This window comes from Dipodomys spectabilis, unplaced genomic scaffold (assembly GCF_019054845.1).
Source record: "Dipodomys spectabilis isolate Male_0828 unplaced genomic scaffold, ASM1905484v1 ptg000095l, whole genome shotgun sequence".
In the NCBI taxonomy this organism is placed as follows: domain Eukaryota; kingdom Metazoa; phylum Chordata; class Mammalia; order Rodentia; family Heteromyidae; genus Dipodomys; species Dipodomys spectabilis.
Genome location: NW_024870772.1, coordinates 31,569,846 through 31,594,012, shown reverse-complemented (window position 1 = coordinate 31,594,012; position 24,167 = coordinate 31,569,846). Strand labels below are relative to the sequence as shown.

At 36.7% G+C, this 24,167-nt stretch overlaps 1 protein-coding gene across 3 annotated transcripts in view; it reads right to left on the bottom strand.

The window, feature by feature from the left end:
* Pan3 (poly(A) specific ribonuclease subunit PAN3) overlaps positions 1–24,167 on the bottom strand; it is a 147,578-nt gene that overhangs the window by 4,735 nt on the left and 118,676 nt on the right. For all 3 annotated transcript variants that reach the window (XM_042685359.1, XM_042685360.1, XM_042685361.1), the window contains 6 exons: positions 23,757–23,922; positions 21,891–21,981; positions 14,253–14,392; positions 11,350–11,479; positions 10,389–10,453; positions 895–1,033 (listed from right to left, as the gene is read on the bottom strand). In XM_042685359.1, coding sequence (XP_042541293.1) covers positions 895–1,033; positions 10,389–10,453; positions 11,350–11,479; positions 14,253–14,392; positions 21,891–21,981; positions 23,757–23,922 — 731 coding nt within the window. The remainder of the gene's footprint in view (positions 1–894; positions 1,034–10,388; positions 10,454–11,349; positions 11,480–14,252; positions 14,393–21,890; positions 21,982–23,756; positions 23,923–24,167) is intronic.

Genomic DNA, 24,167 nt, shown 5'->3' with positions numbered 1-24,167 from the left:
TCTATGTGTAGATTATGATTTACTACTGATGAACAAGTTCTTACCTCTGTAATTCACAAGAAACAGTGTTCTTTTCTATGAAAATTGTATTTCTCCTATCACTCTCAGAAATTAATTTGTGTTATATGTCACAGTCCTGGCTGTCCCTCAGATTTTTGGCTCATGGCCAGTGCTCTACCACATGAGTCACAGCTCCACTTCTAGCATTTCTGGTGATTAATTGGAGGTAAAGAGTTCATGGACTTTCCTGCTCAGGCTGTCTTCAAACCCTGATCATCAGATTCAAGCCCCTTAAATAGCTAAGATTACAAGCATGTGTCAAGGGCACCTGGCTTCAAATGAATTTAAGGTATCTCTCCAAATCATTTAATCACCTAATTTACTATCTTTAGCAATAGGGCCTACCAATGTTACCAGTTTTGTGTTCATTGCAATATCTGAAGTTAACAATAAATGAGTCAGTAATACTAAATATGACAATGACAAAAATAAAAGGATTAATTTTCTAAAGGTATTGAAAAAACAAAATGATTTCCATTTATCTATTCATTGTCCCAATAATTTTCTCATTTATTGTCCTATTTGGTGTAATAAAATTATGAAAATGAAAACAAACTGTGTAAAAGAGAGGGAAAACAGTTATTTTGTGATGCTCCATCACAATGAGAAGGAACACAATAAAAAATCCTGGAATTATTCCCTCAGGTATTAAACAAAAAAATCTTTCCATACTAGAATGACATTATTTTAGAAGCTATCTTGTGTAGACTTTAGTACAAGTACATCCTGATTTCTTAAGTATTTTAGTATGTGTGCAAGATGTAACTCTGTAAGTTGTAGGCAGCATCGTGATGTTTAATATTCAGATATGTTTAATATTCAGATACAAATTACCTTGTTAAGACAAGAAATTATATGACTGAGATCAATCCAGGGAGCACCCGCTTCCGTGACCTGATGAAAAAGATGATCCCTAAAGAGTTTCAATAGATAACGATCTCCAGTCTCTGACCAGGTTGGATCCTTCTGAAACCTGAGGGAAGGTAAAATTTTACTTCAGTAATCCATGATATGTGTCAAAAGGCCAAGTTTACATTTCAGACTCAAGCAGTTAATTTTTTCCCAATAAATAAGAAAAGTTTTGTGTAGGTCTTTAAAAACTAATCTTGCTGAGCATTACAATTCTCAATTTTCAGGGACAGCCATTGCCTTCTTATTTCAATCCTTATCATTACATAAGCTATGAAAACAGAAAAAAGTCTCTAGATGTTTAAGACTGAGTTTATAAAAGAACATTCTACTTTCTTCCACCCTGTAGGTTATAGAGGGTAGAAGTTTTTCCCACCTCACCATGAGCTAAGAGAAAAAAATGTTTAGAGGACATTAAAAAAAGAAAAAAAAAAACCAAACTGGTAGATTCTGGTTCCCTGCCAATTCATGTGAAGGCTACAAAGAAGAACTAGAGAACCAGATGGCCACTATTAGTTTTCAATGACCTCAGGAACTTTTGGTATAGTGAAGAAACACATGTTATTTAAGTATTCAAAAACAGTAGTAATTGCTTATTTACATACTATGGAAATAAAGGGATATAATATAGAACAGAAACACACAGAGTTCATCTGTGAGGGCAAGTGTTATTTTTCCAGAGGAATAGTAGCTGTTCCTCCTAGAGGAAGGAGGATCCTTATAGAAACTGTTACTTGCAAAGAACAGCTTGGAGCACTGGAGAAACTTAAGAAAAGGAGAGTATGTCTAGGTAAATAGAGCTGGGACAGCAAAGAGGGGGAAAAGAAAAGGTGTGAACACAAAGGCAGAGAGAAGAGAAATCAGGGCCATGGAGATACCAGAAAGATAAAGAAGAAACTAGAAAATTAAAGGGGGGAATAGAGAAGATTTGAAGCAAGAAGAAGTAGAGACAACATTATGAAGCTTTAGGTCATGTTTAAAACCTGACTCCTATTCAATGAATCAGAGAAGTCTACTATATGGTTTTGACACAAGGTCACTTTGTGGACCTTAAAAGGTAGCTTAAAATACATTCATTCGCCGGGCACTGGTGGCTCACGCCTGTAATCCTAGCTACTCAGGAGGCTGAGATCTAAGGATCACAGTTCAAAGCCAGCCCAGGCAAGGAAAGTCTGTGAGACTCTTCTCTCCAATAAACCACTAGAAAACTGGGGGTGGTGCTGTGGCTCAAGCGGTAGAGCACTCGCCTTGAGCTGAAGAGCTAAGGGAAAGCTCCCAAGCCCAGAGTTCAAGCCCCATGACCGACCAAAAAAAAAACCCAACCAAACAAACAAAAAACATTCATCTTTGCTTCCTTTCAAAACCTAACTCAACAATAAATATGTACAAAAGGATACAAACACAAGGACAAAGGGATCAAAAGAAGCACAAAATTACCTAAGACATGGAAATTTATTAAGTGCAAAGCATATGGGATAAGTAGTATGACAAAACTGAACTCTAATTAGTATAGGAGTCTGGAAGGGAGAAAGCAAGACATACTAGTGAGATCCAAAAGCTGCTGTTATTTGGAGCTACTTCAGGTACAGGTGTGGACTGAAGCGTGAATCACTAGAACTTCCCCCCACCCCATCTCTCCCTGCAGAAATAGGGCTCCAGGAGTCATGAAATGGAAAAGCAGAAGAGCAGAGGAGTGTTAGGTGAGACATTATTCAACAAACACTTTCCCCTTCCAGACTCAACCCGACCATTTGTGGTTGGATTCTTTATAGAAGGGGTCAATCTACAAAAAGTAATGACATCTGGGAAGCTACTAAAAACAAAAGTCATACATATTAATATTACACTGCCATACTTATTAACAAAGAAACTAACATTCTCCATTCTGTACCCTCACAGAGCTTCCCATTAGCTCAAAGGACCTTGTCCTTAATAGCAAGAGACGCTCAAGTGATGTAAGTCTTGAAGAGATAACATAAAATATAATACAACACTAATAAAAAAGGGATAATAAGAAGTTGGAACATTACTAGTCTGGGGTACAAGCATTAATGGGAGAGAAACAAATAAGGAAGGGAGGGCGAATATAGACTATTTTATCTGCCATGAAATATTTTATACACATGTGAAAACAAAATTTTATTTACATGAAAATATTTTATATATGGGGCTGGGAAGGTGGCTAGTGGTAGAGTGCTTGCCTTGCAATGCATGAGGCCCTGGGTTCAATTCCTCAGCACCACATAAGAAAAAAGCCGGAAGTGGCGCTGTGGCTCAAGTGGTAGAGCACTAGCCTTGAGCTGAAGAGCTGAGGGACAGCGCCCAGGCCCAAAATTCAGGCCCCACAACCGGACCCAAAAAAAAAAAAAAAAAAAAAAGAAAGAAAATGTTTTATATACATGTGAAAATACAACAAGACAACTTGGTAAGACTGGTTTAGGGAGAATGAAAGGATGAGAGAATTGTAGAAAGGATTATAATCAAGAAGTATTGTATATATAAACTGATATCCTCAGGGAAGTAAAAATTCTATGGTATAAGATAAACAGTAAAGTTGCTGGAAACTAAGAATTTGATAGCAGACTTTTTTTGGTAGCACTTAAGACCTTTATTTTGTTTCTGTTAAACTTAGGGCTTTGCACTTGAGCCATTCCCATAGCCCTATGATAGCAGGAATTTAAAACTCATAAGGAGGGGCTGGGAAGGTGGCTCAGTGGTACAGTGCCCCCATGAGGCCCTGGGTTCAATTCCTCAGCACCATATAAGCAGAAAAAGTCGGAAGTGATGCTGTGGCTCAAGTGGTAGAGTGCTAGACTTGAGCTCAAGAGCTGAGGGACAGCGCCCAGGCCCAGAGTTCAGGCCCCACAACCACCAAAAAAAAAAAAAAAACCCCAAAACAAAAAAACCAACTCATAAGGATTAGAAACAACTTTTTGGCTCAGAGGTAGAATGCTTGCCTTGCATGCATGAGGCCCTGGGTTCAATTCCTCAGCAACATATTAATAGAAAAAGCAGGAAGTGGCCCTGTGGCTCAAGTGGTAGAGTGCTAGCCTTGAGCTGAAGAGCATAGGTCCAGAGCCCAGGCCTAGAGTTCAAGCCCCACGATGGACAAAAAAAAAAGAAAGAAAAAAAAAAGAAACAACTTTAATTCTAAAGAAAATTAGATAATGCCTAAAAAGTAGAACAAAAGAGACAAATGCCAGTGGCTCCAGTGATCCTAGCAATTCAGGAGACTGAGATCTAAAGATCACTGTTCAAAGCCAGCCTGAGCAGGTTAAGTCCCTGCTCAATTAACCACAAGAAAACTGGAAATGGTGCTGTGGTTCAAAGTGGTAGAGAGCTAGCCTTGAGCAAAAAAGCTTCAGGACAGTGCCCAGGCCCTGAGTTCAAGCCCCATGACTGACAACCACCTCTTCCTCCACCCCCACCCCTCTGCCAAAATATATGCAATTATTTGCAGATAACACTATGTACACCTGGAAACTTTGAGAATCTATTGAAAATTATTCAAACTGCAATCTATAAGAGCACTAAATTATAAAAATCAATTTTCATGTACACACGTTAGTAGTAAGAAGAGAGAATAAGAAAAAAACCCTAAAAATAAAATTCAGAATGCTGACTATAAAAAACTAAAACACTACTGAAAAATACACATATATAGATCAACACATTAAATCATATATCATGAATTTTGTTGAGACAATTCAACATCTAAAATTACAAATGTTCGATGTTTATTGTGATATATAACAAAAATACCACCAGTGATTTTTTTTTAAACAAGTGGATTTGAAATTTATACACAAAATTAATTGGTTTTAGAAAAACAATGGCATAACACACAACAGAAGTTGAAAAGTACACTACTGGATGTGAAAGCTCTCATCCACAAATAGTGCAGATGAGGTACTACTGTCTATAACAATGGGAAAGACCTAACAATGACTAGGCTATTTAATAAATAATAAGTAATAAGTAGTTGTCTAGTGGAAAAACACTGGATTCATATTTTACATTACCTAATCCCTATATATATATATATATATATATATATATATATATATATATATATAAAAGTTAATACGGAACAATGAAATCACAAAAAACCATGAAATTCCTTTATGATTTCAGAGTAGAAAAGAGCTAACTATGACCAAAAACCTAGAATCATAAGTCTGATTAACATATACAATGCATAGGAAAAACGTACTTGTGTCAAAAAAAAGGAAAAAATAGCGCTCTCTCTCTCTCTCTATATATATATGTGTGTGTGTGTGTGAGTAAACTAAATCTCTCCAGCTCCTCTTCATCATCAATACACAAGCAACTCAATTGAAAAGAAAATCAGGCAAATAATACTGACAGAAGAAAAACAGAAATGGAGTAAAACTATAAAAAGATACTTAAAGAGGCTCCTTAATAGCATATATGATTACATTTTTCCATATTAGGTCATTTATAAAATCTACTTTCTTCTATATAAATCAAGTATTGGGTGAATATCCAAGTCAGTATATTTTTATTTCATGCAAAAATTCCAAGTTATAATAATCCAGAAAAATTGGAGTATAAGCAGCATCCTGGAAAATCAGGATAAGCAGGATGCCTGTGGCTCACAACCATAATCCTAGCTATTCAGGAGGATGAGACTTGGAGGATAACAGATAGCAGAAAAGCCAGAGAGACTCCATCTCCAGTTAAAACAGCAAAAAGCTAGTTGGAGATGTGGCTCAAGTAGTAAGTAGTAGAGTGCCAGATGGAGCAAGAAAGCAAATGAGGCCATGAACCCTCTAGTTAAAGCCCTGGTACTGATACACACATATTATAATCAAATCCTGAAATGTATATATGGGCATAAACAATTATTTTCCTTTTCCCCATCCCTGGTTTACTTCCAAGAAACAAAGGTTCTTCAGTTCAAGATCCTCACTCCTTAGTGAGACTTCAGACATTAAGTTTTCCATATCATACACAATACTTCATGACAGTAATGCAAAAATGCATACCTTATCAGATTCAATCAGTATATCACCATTTTCCCTATAAAATGATAACCTAGGGCTGGAAATGTGGCTCAAGTATTAGAGTGCTAGCCAAGAAAGTAAGCTGAACAGGTGTGAGGTCCTAAATAAAAACCTCAGTACCAGAAAAAATATAAATTTGATGAAATGATACTTTAATTTTCCATATCAAGAAAAGTATTGATAGTTCTATAATTCAGGTAGACTTTCCTCCACTTCTCATCTAGAATTTTAAAGGAAATACTGTAACAAACTTATCAGGATCTTAGCCCAACCACAACTTCTAGTTCTGCAATAAATTACTTTATGGGGGGGGGGGGGGGGGAACAGTATATTCAAAAATAAAACAAGACCGAAATTCAATTTCTCACATATCAGACAGACAAAAATGCAAACATTTCAAAAAATTATTATTGGTAAGGTCTTAGGAATTCACAACTTTTTGCAATATTTTTGAAGTTACAGCAATAGATCACTAGTAATCTCAACTAACTCTATCATTATGCACCTAACTAAAACTCCCTATTTGTTTATACTAGCAAAACTCTGAAAACAACCTAATGCCCATTCAGAGGACTTTACAAACAATATAATGGCCACAAAGTATAATGAGTCAACATACCACAGCCAGTATGAACAAAGCAGCTGCAAGCTCACTTTCTAGATTTCAGTCCTGGTTCATATATTAACTAATTATGTGACCTAGAACAGACCATCTAATCTATGCCCCAATGTAGCTATTAAATGAAAATAACATAATAATAAATACATCCATCACAGGTTGTCATGAGAAGTTATTTTTTTTCTTTCTTTTTTTATTGTGAAAATACTGAACAGAGGGGTTACAATTACATGGGCAAGATAATGAGTACATTTCTTATCAAGCATTGTAGCCTCCTCCTTTGTTTCCCCTTCCCATCCCTTCCCATGAGAAGTCATATTAATAAACTATTTAGAATCTTGTTTGACATATTGTTCACATAGCCTTTTTATTTATACGAAAAGATTTCTAAAGTATACTACTGAAACAGAGCAATATTTCTATTTTATATAATTTCCATTTTAAAAGATTAGATAGGAACATACAAATAAGAACATATACTCTACATACATACATATATATATACATATATATATATGGAAAACTGAAAATTTAAATTAGTATTAGTGGGAGGTTAGTAGGGTGACTGGGGAATATCAGGTTTGAAAAAAAGAGACTTTATATTTTTCACCCTAAACCTTTTCTAAGGTCTTTGTTCATATAAAAACCTATCTAAGCTGGGCACCAGTGGCTCACGCCTGTAATCCTAGCTACTTAGGAGGCTGAGATCTGAGGACCAAGATTCAAAGCCAGCGGGGCAGGAAAGTCTGTGACACTCTTTATCTCCAATAAACCACCAGAAAACTGGAAGTGGCACTGTGGCTCAAGTGGTAGAGTGCTCTCCTGCAGCTGAAGAGTTGAGGAACAGCGCCCAGGCCCAGAGTTCAAGCCCCATAACCGACAAAAAAAAAAAAAAAAAAAAAAAAAAGAACAAAAACAAAGCAACAACAAAACACCTATCTAAGTTGGGGCACCGGTGGCTCACACCTGTAATCCTAGCTATTCAGGAGGCTGAGATCTGAGAATCTTAGTTCAAAGGCAGCCCTGGCAGGAAAGTCCATGAGACTCTTATCTCCAATAAACCACTCAGAAAACTGGAAGTGGTGCTGTGGCTCAAGTGGCTGAGGGACAGCATCCAGGTCCAGAGTTCAAGCCCCATGACCTACAAAACAAAACAAAGCAAAACAAAACAACAACAACAACAAAAACAACCCAAAATCTATGTAAGCAACTGAAAACAGGACAAATTTTCTGAGGGCAGCCTAGAATTTCATATGCAGTCAGACTATTAATAACATGCAAATGAAGAAAAAAGACATTTTGAACTCGATAAGCACTAAAAAGCCCTCCCTTTCACAGGAAGCTATGGAAAGATGTGCTTGTCAAAACGAAAGAATAAGGAGAAAAAAAAGCATAATCAAGATGTACAACCCACAGGGTGGAAATAGGAAAGTAAATGGAAATGCCAGGTCCAGCATGTGAGTGTGGGGAATGCCAAGCACCCCCCAGATGGGAACAGGAGTACAGAGGATCTAATTTCTCTAAGGAAAAATCAAAACAGAAGTGGCAGCTTATCCATTTTTGAAAGGTGATTTATAACTCTAGCAGAATTATAAATGAACTGGTAATTTTTTATTTTCTTAGTTCTCCAAATAAGGTAATTATCAACTCCAGGAACATATAAACCAACAAAACTACACAGAAGAAAGGAAATAAAATTGTGCTTTACCATGTGGTATATCTATGAGCATATCTATTATCTATTCATACTATTATCAGCACTAAACAAACAAGATGTATGGGTACAGTAGTACAATGTAAGATAGTATATTCTATTGTTGAAGGGATTAATAATGAAAAAAATCAAGAAACAAAGATAAAATATCAAAAAACCCTCCCCCCCAAGACCCTTCAGATATAAACATAGACAAAGATATAATAACTGCTCCCCCGAAAAAACCCAGATATAAACATTCTAAAAACGTTCAATGCATACTATGCTCTCTTCACTTATGAAAATTCTGAGTTTTCTGACTTTGAATAAAGGCAAGTAGAACTGAATTTCATGGTAGAAAAGAAATCCTCTTTATCTATTGTCTACCTCAACTAACAGATGAAAACAATCCTGAAATGCAATCTACAGTCACAAAGCTTACAAATAATGTTCAACCTCTCTTTGGTAGTCATATAACACAACAAACTTTGCCTATGAAGACATTAACTGTAACTCATAAACAAGGCACCTGACAGTATCAAATGGTGATGTTTTTCCAACGCTACCTATATATTACCAATATGGCAGCTATAAGAAAATGCACTTTAGAATGCTGTAAACTAATCCTAAATTGGCTGTAGCAAGACCTGAATACTGGATGAAGTTGTAAATTAGTGTGTATTTTCCCCCTTCATATTTTACATAACTGATTACAGATGACATTGAAAAGAAAGGTAAACAGGGGTTATACCGTGGAGGAGAGACATACAAAGAAACAAACAAACAAAAAAAAAAACCACATGGTACTTTATAAATACATTAGAAACAATAGCAAGAAAGAAAAAAAAAACGTTGTTTTCTCTGTATTTGATGTCGGTATAATTTTGGGAGGGGAAGGGTAAAAACAAAATGTTTAAATAGGGATACAGGTTGACTCATTGTAACAATGAGATGTACAAGACACTGTTGTTGAAAATCAACTTTACAATTGGGGGAGGGGAAGGGAGTGTAGTTGTGCTGGTGGGAGGGAAGGGACGGTAGGGCAAAAACAAAGGAGGAGGCAACGATGCTTGCTAAGAGATGTACTCATTACCTTGCTCGTGTAACTGTAATCCCTCTGTACAGTATTTTTACAATAAAAAATTATAAAATAAACATAAAAAGAAAGGTAATATGGATTAAGTAATATTTCAGATCTTGGTTGGGAGGGCGAATAAAGAATAAAATTTCTGCACTGGAAAAACAATGTACTTTAACAGAAAATAAGAAACATGAGCCAGGTGCTGGTAATCCTAGCTACTCAGGAGGCTGAGATCTGAGGATCATGGTTTGAAGCCAGCCAAGGCAGGAAAAGTTTGTGAGACTCTGCATTAACTCTCTGAATAAACCACTAGAAAACCAGAAGTGGCACTGTGGCTCAAAGGATAGAGCTCTAGCCTTGGGCAAAAAAGCTCAGTGAAGAGTGCCTAGGCCCTGAGTTCAAGCCCCACAACTGACAAAGAAAAAGAAAAAGAAAAAGGAAGGAACGGAGGGGAGGGGAGGGGAGAGGAGGAGAAGGGACGGGAGGGGAGGAGAGAGACAATTACTAAAATCTAGTACAAACAAGAATTCAAGGGGCTGGGAAGGTGGCTCAGTAGTAGAGTGCTTGCCTTGCATGCATGAGGCCCTGGGTTCGATTCCTCAGCACCACATAAGCAAAAAGTCGGGAAGTGGCGCTGTGGCTCAAGTGGTAGAGTGCTGGCCTTGAGCTGAAGAGCTGAGGACAGTGCCCAGGCCCAGAGTTCAGGCCCCACTACCAGACCCCCCCAAAAAAAAAAAAAATTCAAAAGGTTGCCAGGGTATTATTTTAAAACACCTCCTAATGTACGAATCTCAAACTCAGTATTTTTTTTTCTATGTGTCTAATCACTTAAGAAGTGATTAGAAAGTAGCACTTTAAAAGCTAACACAGTGTTAAGGTCACTTCACATGATAATTTTTCTCCCAAATAAAGCCAGTAAGAATAAGGTATTCTCATTCTCCTTATGCAAGGAAGTGCCCTTGACTGAAAATACATTGTAAAGTTACTGTAAATTCTTACTCCGGCCTCTCATTGATTGTTCCCAATTTTGCCAGGAGCCTAAACAGTCTTCCATTCTGAACCTCCTACAAAACATTTTAAAAAGAAAGAGAATGTTAATGTTCCAGCTAACTGAATATAAAAAGCAAAATTTACAAAAACTGGTATTCTATACCAGTATTACCTCTAAGAGTAAACTTTAGCATCCTCGCCTTTTGGTTATGCTTTTAAATACAGTATGTCCACTACATTCAACATTATACTCAAGATTATTCAGTTGACCATAATTAAACTAATCCCCTTAAAACACAAAACAAAAACCTCAAGCTGGGCACCAGTAGCTCATACCTGTAACTCTAGCTACTCAGGAACTAAGGATCATGGTTTGAAGCCAGCCCAAGAAGGAAAGTCCACATGACTCTTATCTCCGCTTAAGCAACTCAAAATAGCCAGAACTAGAGCTTTGGCTCAAGTGGTAGAGTGCTTAAGGCTCAGGTACAGCAACCAGGTCTTGAGTTCAAACCCTAGGGGCCAGCATACATATACACACAAAAAAAAAAACTACCATACAAACAAAAAAACTACCATATTTGTCATGTGACTAGTAAAACCATTAATTAAAAAAAATGTCCAGCAGGGGGCTGGGAAGGTGGCTCAGTGGTAGAGTGCTTGCCTTGCATGCATGAGGCCCTGGGTTCGATTCCTTAGCACCACATAAGCAAAAAGAAAAAAGCCGGAGATGGCACTGTGGCTCAAGTGGTAGAGCACTAGCCTTGAGCTGAAGAGCTGAGGGACAGCACCCAGGCCCAGAGTTCAGGCCCCACAACTGGACCCAAAAAAATAAAAAAATAAAAAAAATGCCCAGCAGATATGGGAAATTAAATTATTAAACATGCAATTTGTATCTTAGCCATTTAGGCACTATGTTCAGTAGAATACAAAACAAGGTTTAAGTATGTCCACATTCTCAACTATACTCTACCTTTGCTAGATCTTCCTCAATGACATCATTTCTCATTTGAGCAGCGTCCAATTGAGTATAAAATCGAGCACCAATCATGGGCATGATATCATTTACACTTCGCATCCTATTTTGGTCAGTCAACAAATACCTAAATGGGATAAGGAGGAATCAACTGAATGCCCAACTTGCAATTAAAACAAGACAACCCACAAACTCATAGCTACTATTACCAGCATATAATTCAAGTTCATTTATGAGACTTAAGTATTACTACTTTTCTCTGAAGAATTTTAAGAATCAATGAAGAAATGTGTCTCTAACCTTCATTTTCACTTATTGTGGAGTGAGAAAGAAGGGAGAGGAGGGCGTACTTACACTTACCATTTAATTCCATTCTCAAAACCTTTATAACAATGCTATATGACTTTTTTTTAAAGAGGATTCATGAAATACCGGGTAGCTATAGGAATGGAGATCTTTTGTTATTGGTCTCTGAAAGTTTTTATCAATGCCTTGCAAACTAACTTATAGGCTAAGATCTTCCTGCCTTCAGATCTTTAAGTGCATATGATTACACCCAACCAACAGTTTTTAAAACTAAAACTGGGTCTTCAATTTTGCTCCAACTTTTTGGGAAGTTCATTGAGTTCTGCAACTTTACTTACCAGTTGTCACAATACATTATTGTCTGTGAAGTCTTTATGTATTAATACATCAGAAAAAGGCAGTTCAACTTCTATCATTCTAAGTAAGGTGAAAAGTATCTCACATTTCAAGAGCTACCTGCTAGAACACAATGATTCTTAATCACTACTGTTTATTTTATAGGTAAATGATAAACTGTGTTCTTCATTAAAGCAGAATCTCAATCGTTCATTCTTCCCCCAATATCTTACACATCATACATATTTTATATGTATCATGATACACACACACACACACACACACACACACACACACACACACACACGCCCCCATCCTAGTTGAATACCTTCATAGAACTTATCACTATCTGAATATAACCTTAACTTGCTTAAATGTTTAATAATTTGGTAACCTCCCCATCAGAGTATAAGCTCTCAGAAGATGAAAGATTTTCATCTAATTCAAAACATTTAGCAGTCTTTCACTGGATAAATTATACCTAAAAGTAACAATTTGAATTAGCTATTCTTCTTCTATGACTACTGACATATCTATATTTGACTAATAATTAAAAGTTACTACCATGTGACTTTGACAAGCTATTTTCTCTCTCCATCTCAGTGTTGTTTCTAAAATGAGACTAAAAATGGAATCTGGTTTAATACCAAGAAAACTAAACTAATTCATAAGCAGTTCAAAAATACCTTATACGTGCATGGTTTACCGTTCCATAAATTTTAAATTATAGTCATTATTGAAGTGTAAGGTTTATTAAGCAAAGTATCAAAAGAAAGTACAAAGAATAGCACAAAGTCCCATGTATCATAACCCAATTTCAACTAACATACAGCCAATTTGTTGTAATAGCTATATCCTCTACCCACACTTAAAAAAAGAAAGAAAGAAAAAAATCTAGAGAATATAGCCCAAAATTATTTGTAGCATCCTAGGTGTTGCAAGCTAAAATTAGGAATTATTTCATGATTATATATAAAACAAATATTTTTGAAAAGATCATCATCTTATCTGATTACTTATAGGATCCAGGCAGCCACTAGTTTCCAGTGCTGTCTCAAGCATGATACTTAGGACAGTTAACGAAGAGTAAGTGTGCAGCCCCATCCACCATCCCCAATTTCATACCCCAGGGCTGGTCCAAAAAGAAACTGGATCATCCAGGGCTACACAGAAAGATCAGAAGGGACAGCTGGAGCTAAAAGAGACTGTTGATTAGGATCAATAAGTTCTAATTGCTTCCAGGACATAATAAAAAAAAATTTCAGAGACTTCTAACATCTCTTTCCTAGAATAATTTACAATTATAATAAAAGTTGTGATTGTCCACCTTCTGGAATCTCCCAATTTAACATGTATCTGAGATGGGAAGAAATCCTTCTTGGTGATTCTGTGGTAATAGTACTGCATGGTGAATTTCTCTTATGCCATATTTATTTCAAACTTACATTGGAGCATAATCATATATCCCTCTGTACATAAGTTCTCTATAAATATGAAATTTTACTGGAGGCTTATTTTGACAGCTTCCATGACAAGAGAATTGAGATTATGGAAATGTGGTCTGTACTGTCTAGTAAATTAACCAGGAACAAACATGTGGCTACTGAGATCTTGAAATGTGGCAAGTATAGCTCTAGAACTAACACTTCAGCCAGGCACTGGTGGTTCATGCCTGTACTTCTCAGGAGGCTGATATCTGAGGTTTGAAGCTAGCCCCAGCAGGAAAGCCCACAAGACTGTTATCTCCAATTAGCTACCAAAAAAGCCAGCATGGCTGAAAATGGTAGAGTACTAGTCTTGAGCAAAAGAGCTCAGAGACAGCACCCAGTTCAAGGCCTGAGTTCCAACCTCAGGACTGGCACCAAAAAAAAAAAAAAAAAAAAACCCTGGAGCTTTAATTTAAAATGTTAACTTTAAAGGGGCACATGTGGCTACCGAGCATTAGCACAGCTCTACAAAGTGCTCTTAAACATGTCCGTTTATTAATTTACTCCAAGAAATATATACTTTGCAATAAAATAAATTACCAGTTGTCTTTTGCTTGAACAAAATCACTGTTGATAGGTACCTTATAAAAAATAAGCTCTCCAGGGGAAAAACAAAAGAGGAGACAACAATGCTTGATAAGAAATGTACTCATTACCTTGCTCATATAATTGTAACCCCTCTGTACAGTATTTTCACAATAAAAAATATGAAAAAAAATAAGCTCTCAATTTTACATAATCACTAGATATGTTTTCTTATGTTTAACTTACAAGATCAGATTCTTCAGGTCAGAAGAGTAGTTGATTGTCACCAATTCCATGGCCTTCTGTAAATTCTCTCGCTGAATTCCTGCCAAAGAGTTGCAAGCCAAAGCCAACACAACTTTTCCTAATGATATCAGATCAGCTTGCTGACATGAAAGAATAAATATAACTTGTAACTTTTCCCCCACAGGCACATATTTTATATATTTCATACTATGTAGACAAACACTATTGTAAATAAAGTGCAGGACACTCATCAGAGTCTCGGGCTGACTTTAAAATTTATTATCCTTTCCTTAAGCAGCTATTTGAAGAAGTTCCAACATGTCAGTTTGCTGAGTGCTATGCATCAATGGTATCCCTTTTTTTAGAGTACTCAAGTAGTTCTAATTAAGTAGTATTAGGGTCATGTTTTAGGAAACATTATGCATTCATATGTCAATTACTTAATAACTACGTACAGTTTTCAAAAAAATTGTTTTTTACATAAGTAGAGCCAATAAGTCTTCTCCATTAAAACAAATTTATGGTTACTCTACACTTGTATTACTATGATCACTGCAATTTAACAGATTCACATTTTTACTTTCCATGAATCACCTGATATGGTATAAAAGTAAAGAATTACTTGGAAGAAAAGTTATCCCCCTACAAACACAAGCATTTATCTGATTTACTCTTTGGAACATCAAAATGGATACACATTTCAATGACATCTTACCTGTTCCCAAATAAGACTATTTTTACTTACAATAGATCTTGAGCACTCAAACTACCTTCTTCATACTTAAAAATGTTTTTTTTTAATTACTGGGAGGCTTTCCTCTAAAAAGATTTTTAAAATATCACTAATTGAGATAAGCTTCCTACCACCTATTCTAACACTAGAAAACACAATAACTACACCAAATAATTCTATTATTAGATAACTTGTCACATGCCTAGCAGAATGCAGGTGCTCTAAGCATTAAATAATCTAAAGTGATTTCTACCAAATCTTTCTATAAATCTTTGAAAATCTGAGATCTTGTCTGAACTGTTGACGACATGCTCATCAACCAAGTATTGGTTTATAATAAGGATTTTTTTAAACCTAGCTGTATACGACTACCCTATTTAGAAAACCATGTTTTTAAGAAAATGCTAATGAAATGCTGGCACCACATGGCTATCCATAACAACATTCTACCTGAATAAGAAATAAGTCCTATCTTCACTAAAATAACATTTTTAAAAAGTTTATCTGAAACTAGTATTTGTCAATCTGATATTTAGCAAATAAGATGCTATAATCACTTTTTAAAAACCTGATAAAATAAAATACTTTTAATCTATCAAAAAGATGTCAAAGATTTAAGTGAGGGTTTGGAGCCCAGGTGGCAGAAGGAAAGGCAGAATGGGAAGGGGCACTGTCACTGAAATCATCTCCCAGAAGGACTCCCCCTTCAATCATACTAAGATCAAGTACAACTTTCTCATTATTAATCTTGGCCTAGAGAAATAAGAGCTCATGGCCGGGCGACAGTGGCTCATGCTTGGAATCCTAGCTACTCAGAAGGCTGAGATCTGAGGATTGTGGTACGAAGCTAGCCCAGAAAGTCCATGATACTCTTATCTCCAGTTAACCACCAGAAAACCAGAAGTGGTGCTGTGACTCACTTGGGTTGAGCTGAAGAGCACAGGGGCAGGCCTCGAGTTCAAGCCCCACGACCAACAAAAAAAAAAAAAAATAAGAGTTCGTGTGCATCAATGCTGTACTGTACAGTTCTACAGGTATTTCAATCCAATGTATTCAGAAAGAAAACTGAAGGTGGTTACTAAGCATTGGAACAACATGCAACCTCCTGGATGGATTTACACCAGAATTCTACAAGGACTTCAAAGCAGAGCTCATACCAATACTCCTCCAACTCTTCAATGAAATTGAAAAAGTTCACTACCAAACTCATTCTATGAAGCCATCATAAACCTCATCCCAAAATCAGACAGGGACTCATCAAAGAAAGAGAACTATAGACCCATTTCTTTGATGAACACCGATGTAAAACTTCTCTTGGCCAATCTACTTCAACAATTCATCCAAAAAATCATACACCATGATCAAACAGGATTCATTTCAGGGATGCAAAGCTGGTTCAATATACGCAAATCAATTAATATAATTCATCACATCAACAAGGACAAGGATAAGAACCACATGGTTATCTCAATAGATGCAGAAAAAAGCATTTGACAAGATCCAACACCCCTTTATGATGAAGGCTTTAGATAAACTAGGAACCCAGGAAACACTCCTCAATACAATAAAGGCTGTATATGACAAACCTATAGCCAGCATTATACTTAATGGTGAAAAACGAAAGCCATTTCCTTTTAACTCAGGAACGAGAGACAAGGATGTCCACTCTCTCCACTTCATTTTAGTATTAGAATGCCTAACTGCAGCAATAAGACAAGATACAAACATAAAAGGGATCCAAATAGGGAAAGATGAAGTAAAATTACTCTCCCTCTTTGCAGATGACATGATCTTGTATTTTAAAAAAATCCCATGACTCCACTCCCAAATTACTCGAGCTGATTCAAAACTTTGGCAAAGTAGCAGGGTATAAAATTAATCCTCAAAAAGTAATGGCTTGGGCTGGGAAGGTGGCCCAGTGGTAGAGCATTTGCCTTGCATGCATGAAGCCCTGGGTTCGATTCCTCAGCACCATGTAAGCAAAAAGAAAAAAAAAAGCCAGAAGTGGCGCTGTGGCTCAAGTGGTAGAGCGCTAGCTTTGAGCTGAAGAGCTGAGGGACAGGCCCAGGCTCAGAGTTCAGGCCCCATGACTGGAACCCCCCCCCCCCAAAAAAAGTAATGGCTTTCCTGTATGCCAACAGTGAGAAGAGTGCGGCTGAAATCAGGAAAAGCAACTCCATTCATAATAGCCCCACAAAATATAAAATACCTAGGAATTAACTTAACCAAAGAAGTGAAGGACCTCTATGATGAAACTTTAAAAACTTGAAAAAGGAAATCAAAAGAGAACTTAGAAAGTGGAAAAACCTCCCATGCTCCTGGATTGGAAGGATCAACATCATGAAAATGGCAATACTTCCCAAGGCTATCTACAAACTCAATGCGATACCTATCAATATTCCAATCTCATTCTTCGGGAAATAGAAGAGACAATCCAAAAATTTATATGGAACAATAAAAGACCCCAAATAGCAAAAATGATCCTTAACAGAAAGAACAGTATTGGAGGAATATCAATACCTAATTTTAAACTCTACTACAAAGCCATAGTAATCAAAACAGCTTGGTACTGGCACAAGAACAAACCTCAGGACCAATGAAATAGCATTGAAAACCCAGAAAGGAACCCACAGACCTATAGCCACCTAATCTTCGATAAGGGAGCTAAAAAATAGAATGGAAGAAAGACAGCCTCTTCAGTAAATGATGCTGGCAAAATTGGTTAATCACTTGTAGAAAACTAAAGCTAGATCCTTATATATCACCTTGCACCAGAATCAACTCCAAATGGACACTGGAATCAAAGCAGACACCCTAAAAACATTGCAGGACGGATTAGGAGAAGCTCTAGGTCTCCTTGGCACAGGCTGAAATTTTCTTAATAGAGACACTCAGATACACAAATAATCAAAGAAAGATTGGACAAATGGGATTGCATGAAGTTGCAGAGCTTCTGCATGTCAAAGAACATAGCTAGTAAGATCAATAGAAAACTCACAGATTGGGAGAAGATCTTCACTAGCCATACAACAGACAAGGGTCTCATATCTAAAATATACCTGGAACTCAAAAATTAAGTCCCCCAACAACAAATTCTCAAAGAAACAACTGCTCAATAAGTAAGTGGGCTAAAGACTTAAAGAGAAACTTCTCTGAAGAGTAAAGAGGGATGGCCAATAGACAAATGAAGAAATGCTCAACCTCCCTAGCCATAAAAGAAATGCTAATCAAAACAACATTGAGATTCTACCTCACCCCAGTTAGAATGGCTATAATCAACAACTCTAATAACAACAGATGCTGGAGGGGATGTGGACAGAAGGGAAACCCTACTGCATTGTTGGTGGGAGTGTAAACTTGTCCAACCACTTTGGAAAGCAGTATGGAGGTTCCTCAAAAGACTCCACATAGAGCTCCCCTATGACCCAGCAATCCCACTTTTGGGCTTTTACCCAAATGATCACAAACAAGACCACACTAAAGCTACCAGCACAACTGTGTTTATTACAGTATTATTTCCCATAGCTAAGATATGGAACCAACTCAGATGCCCCTCAGTAGATGTATGGATCAAGAAAATGTGGTATATATACACAATGGAATTCTATGCCTCCATCAGAAAGAAGGACATTGCCCTATGTGTTAGGAAATGGAAAGACTTGGAAAAAATTATATTAAGTGAAGTAAGCCAGGTCCAAAGAAGCATAGGTCCCATGGTTTCCCTTATCTGCAATAACTGTATGTCTGAGACAAGCAGAAAAGGTCAGATAAGTTGATGTTAGGCGAACTAGAACCCCAAGATAAGGACTCAGGTGGTTTTTCTTTCTTGCTATTGTTTCTAACATATTTATAAAGTGATTTTTTTTGTTGTTGTTGTTGCTTTGTATGTCCCTCCCCCATGATATAACCCCTGTTTTCACTGTATTTAATGTTGGTATAGTTTGGGGAAGGGAAGAAAACAAATTGTTAAAATAGGGATACAGACGGACCCATTGCAACAATGAAATGTACAAGATGCTATGTCGAAAAATGAACTTTACCATTTTGGCAGGGGGGAGGGAGCGAGTGTAGTCATGGAGATGGGAGGGCAGAGGTGGTAAGGGAAAAACAAAGGAGGAGGCAACAATGCTTGATAAGAAATGTACTCATTATCTTGCTCATGTAATTGTAACCCCTCTGTACAGTATTTTCACAATAAAAAAAACTTAATAAAAAAATGCAACCTCCTAACTCTTGAAGCAATAGAAATTTCCAGTTTGGATTTACCTGGAATTAATGTTCTACTAAGCCTCCCTACTAGAACATTTCATTTTTCATTATTACAAAGCAAGAAAATAAAGGTCCATCCAAAATTGCCAAAGAATGAGGTGAGTTAAAAAAAATAGAAACATCTACTTTAAGTACATCTTATCATCTCTCTAAAACTGGCTTAAGATGCAAGTATTTGCTTTTAGAAATATAATGACATAATCCTTTTAAGATTAGAATTGATCTTTGTAATAAAAGAAGTTAACAAACTTTTCCTTAATTAGAAAGATTATCATACTCTTCTTTTCATATTCCCAGCTAAGTATTTTCAATTTTTTATTTTGCTTCTTACATTCAGCTGGCTTTCCCCTCATTTGTGAATTCAGAAAGCTGCTCCCTCTCCCTCCCAACTCATTTTCAATTTCTTCCTAATTCTTGATTTCTTTCTCTGATTTTATCTATGGCTGGACTTATGTCCATTTTACTGGAAGTCTCTATTCACATGTTTGAAATAAGACTGAAAAATAACACTTCAAGAAACTCCTTTCTCATGTATCCTCTTCTCTATAAAAACCATACAATCACACTTTCCCTTTTTGAGACAATCTTTAATTCTATCCTATATGTTTCTACCAATCCATATTAAAAAATCTACAGGGCTGGGAAGGTGGCTCAGAGGTAGAGTGCTTGCCTTGCATGCCTGAGGCCCTGGGTTCCATTCCTCAGCACCACATAAGCAAAAAGAAAAAAGCTGGAAGTGGCGCTGTGGCTCAAGTGGTAGAGCACTAGCCTTGAGCTGAAGAGCTGAGGGACAGCACCCAGGCCCAGAGTTCAGGTCCCACAACTGGACCCGCCCCCCCCCCCCCCAAAATCTACACACATACACACAAGGCAGGGGGGGAGGGAAATAAGACCCTATATAAAAAGGAACAAATTTGCTAAGGCAGAAGAATGCTGCATCTGAGGAAAATTTATCAGTTTATTTCTTCCCTTAACAGGCCACTAGATGCTGCTATCAACCAGGATAGTCTAGCTGCTTAGGGATAGTGGAGGGAAAGATGATGTAAAAATTCTTCTCATAATTGATGCAATGAATACCTGTAAGTCTCTGAACTGCATGGCCTGTGTCCATGTATCAGAATAAGGAACACTATGTTACCTTGGACTATTTCTCTTCACTTCCTTCATATTCTAAAATTTTGTCTTATACTAAGGTCAATCTTTCAAAATATTAAGTGAAAGTTGAAAAGAGAAAAGCAATGGAAAAGTGTGGTTTTTGCCTTGCAGCAAACCTGTTAAAAAATATCAAAACAGGGCTGGGAAGGTGGCTTAGTGGTAGAGTGCTTGCCTTCCATGCATGAAGCCCTGGGTTCGATTTCTCAGCACCACATAAGCAGAAAAGGCCAGAAGTAGCCCTGTGGCTCAAGTGGTAGAGTGCTAGCCTTGAGCTGAAGAGCTGAGGGACAGTTCCCAGGTCCAGAGTTCAGGCCCCATGACTGACCGGAAAAAAAAAAAAAAAAGAAGGAAAGAAAAAAAAGAAAGAAAGAAAGAAAGAAAGGTCAAAAACAAATGCTTCAGCCCAGTGCTGGTGGCTCACCCATTATCCTAGCTACTCAGGGGGCTGAGATCTGAGGATGGTGATTCAAAGACTCTTATCTCCAATTAACCACCAGAAAATTAGAAGCAGCCCTGTGGCTCAAGTGGTAGAGGGCTCGCCTTCAGCTGAAGAGCTCAGGGATAGCACCCAGGCCCAGAGTTCAAACCCCACAATTGAGCTCCCTCCCATCCCCTCAAAAACAAAAAAACAAAACAAAAAAAAAAACAAACAAAAAAAACAAATGCTTCAAATCCAGAACTTCTTACACACAAAACATTAAAATTTTCTTATACTGACAGCTGTATATCCTAATGTGAAACACTACACTGCAAAGTGCATGAGATGAAATATTTGCGTTTCTTATACAGACTAATCAAGATGAAAGCAAATATTTTTATTCCTCATTACAGCAGATTTTTTTCCCCCTTTACTTTTGCAGTACTAGGGATCTAACCCAGGCTAGGTTTGGTAGACAAGAATCTTACCACTAAGCTATATCAGGGACAGGTTATTTCCCAATAATTTAACCATAGTAATAATAAATAGGAAAACAGCAAAAACGTGTGGTGTGTAAGTTAAACAATATTACAATGAGGTTAGAGGACAAAATACAAAAAGGGAGTGACAGTTCTTTATTAAACAAAAACTTAGAAAAAAACAGCAATTTATTTAGAAAGTAGTTCTAAACTTATTAATTGGTAGTAGGACAAGTGATGCAAAATTAAAAATAATAGTTCTAATTAAAGTGAAAGATTAGTCATTTAAACTACTGTTAATCCATTAATTCATTATTGTAATTGTTTTACAGTGTGCAACCTTAGAAGATTTTCTAATTGTATATATTTTAAATATATACATGAATATACATAAAAACCATGAATCTGAATTGTCTTTAATTCTGTATACTTTAACTTATCTATAAGCTATTCTTTATACTAAGTACATCACTGTGACTACTCAAAATAAAATAAAGTCTAGTTTTAAAACTGGAAATAATTTAAAATAAAAATTTAATATTTTAAAAAGCTTTAAGAAAGTATCCATGTTAATTCTTACTCACCTGGTACTGAGCCATTAATGCCAATGGATTATTGTTTTGACTGTTATCAAAGGTTAAAACATCAAAAACTCCAACACAATTTACTCGCAACCTTTAAGGACCAGACAATTGAAATAATTAAGATGTGTTTCTTACTATATGCTAACATTAGAAAAGAGTTCAAAATACTATTTATTCTAACCTCTATCCCCACCTCACTCCCACATAATTTCCACCAACCATTTTAGAGGTAAGGAAATTAAGGCTCAACAATATCAGGTGATGTGCCTCCAAATATAAAGAAACTGATAAAGCCAGGATGGAAACTAATATATATATATTTAAATTAACAATTTAGATTTCTTTTTACCACCCCAAGATCTTTATTGGTTATACATGAAAAGTAATCAGTTAGCTTGCTAACACTTGCTAAAAATGTACCAGACATTACTCTAAGCATTTTTTCACATATTCATTCATTTCTTAAGAATTCATGAAACAAGCATCTGAAAAATAACAAAAATGTAGTAAATAATAGTATCTGTCTAATGAACTTGTGGAGGCACAGAGAAGTTGATTAATCTGATATGTAAACAGTAATTAACAAAGCCAGGATAAAGACCCTGGGAACCTGCTATGCAATTCAAGCCAATCCTCAGAATTATAGCATCTCAAAACTCTGGAGAAGGCATGATCTGTTATTTAATTATATCATTCTCAAAGCTTGGGACTCAAGTGGCAGCAACAGCATCAAAGGCATTTTGTGTGTGTGTGTGTAAAAACATGCTTTCATTTTATTTTATTGCGGGAGGTTGATAACTGAGTCGTGTGGTCACTCTCTAACGCTTTTGTTTTTTGTGGGTTTTTTTGCTTTGATTATTATCGTTTGCATAATCTTTTTTATTTTTATTTTGGTGAAAATACCATACAGAGGGGTTACAGTTACATGGGCAGGATAATGAGTGAATTTCTTATCAAGCATTGTTGCATTTCTTAAAAGTATAAATTCTTGGCTGGTCATGACTAGTGGCTCAGACCTGTAATCCTGGCTGCTCAGGAGGCTGAGATTTGGAGGAGTTGGAGGATTGCAGAAAATAGTATGTGAGACTCCATCTCCAAAATAATCAATAAAACTTGTTCTGGAGGCATGACTCAATATCAGAGTGCCAGGTGAGAGCAAGCAAGCCAAGCAAGAGCAATGCCTTGAGTTCAAACCCTGGTACTTGCAAACAAACAAACAAACACAAAAAAGCAAATTCTCAGGCCCTACTGCAGACTTACCAGCTCTGAAGGTAGAGCCCAACAATCTGTAGCTAAGCCCTCCAGTAGACTCTGACTCATGCTATAATAATTTGAAAGCCATGATACTACATGAGAAAGTTGTACTGACATTACTTCTCTACTCTTCTAACATTGAAGCCCCAAAAATCTTACTGACCCTTGCCAAGATTCCTGGATAATTTTGTTAAGACATTTTGTTAAGACTGTGATCTTTTTAAGAAACTTACAAATGTACTTAACAGTCACAGCAGTTCTTTTGGTTGAAATATAAAAAGGTAGAATTAAAACAAATCATCGCCAGGTGCTGGTGGCTCACACCTGTAATTTTAGCTACTCAGGAGGCAGAGATCTGAGGATTGTGATTCAAAGCCAGCCCAGGTAGGAAAAGTCCAATCATCTCCAATTAACCACCAGAATACTAGAAGTGGCGCTGTTGCTCAAAGTGGTAGAGCATAGCCTTGAGCAAAAGAGCTCACAAGTGGCACCCAGGCCCTCAGGTCAAGCCCCAGGAACCCCCCCCCCAAAAAAAAAAAATCATTCTTTATTCATTGTCATAAGTTTAAGTTAGATAGTTAGTAAAGAAATCTAAACACAAAATGTGAGTACCTTGTTTTGCCAGTAATCAGAATTTTTGTTGGGTCCATTACTCGACATGCTAGGCCTGCTGTGTGAATGGTACGCAAAGCAGAACTCAATTGGACAATATATGCCCAAATGAGAGATTCTGGCAATAATCCAGCATGCTGTCTGGGCAATGGTCCGTCATGTTGACCTACAAAGCAAATAAAGAATGACATCTTCCCATAGGTAATCAACTAAATAGGAAATAGCTAACCAATTAACAAAGAAAATTTAATTATGTTCATGGTATGTATTTGCAATTTCAGTGTACTAGTAGGAATTTATCAAACAAACAAAAAGGTTCCTATGATTGACATAGAGCAGAGCTTTAAGTGAAATGTTATTCCTGGGATCAAAATGATTCAACAATAAACAAGAAGTATTTAAATAATTACT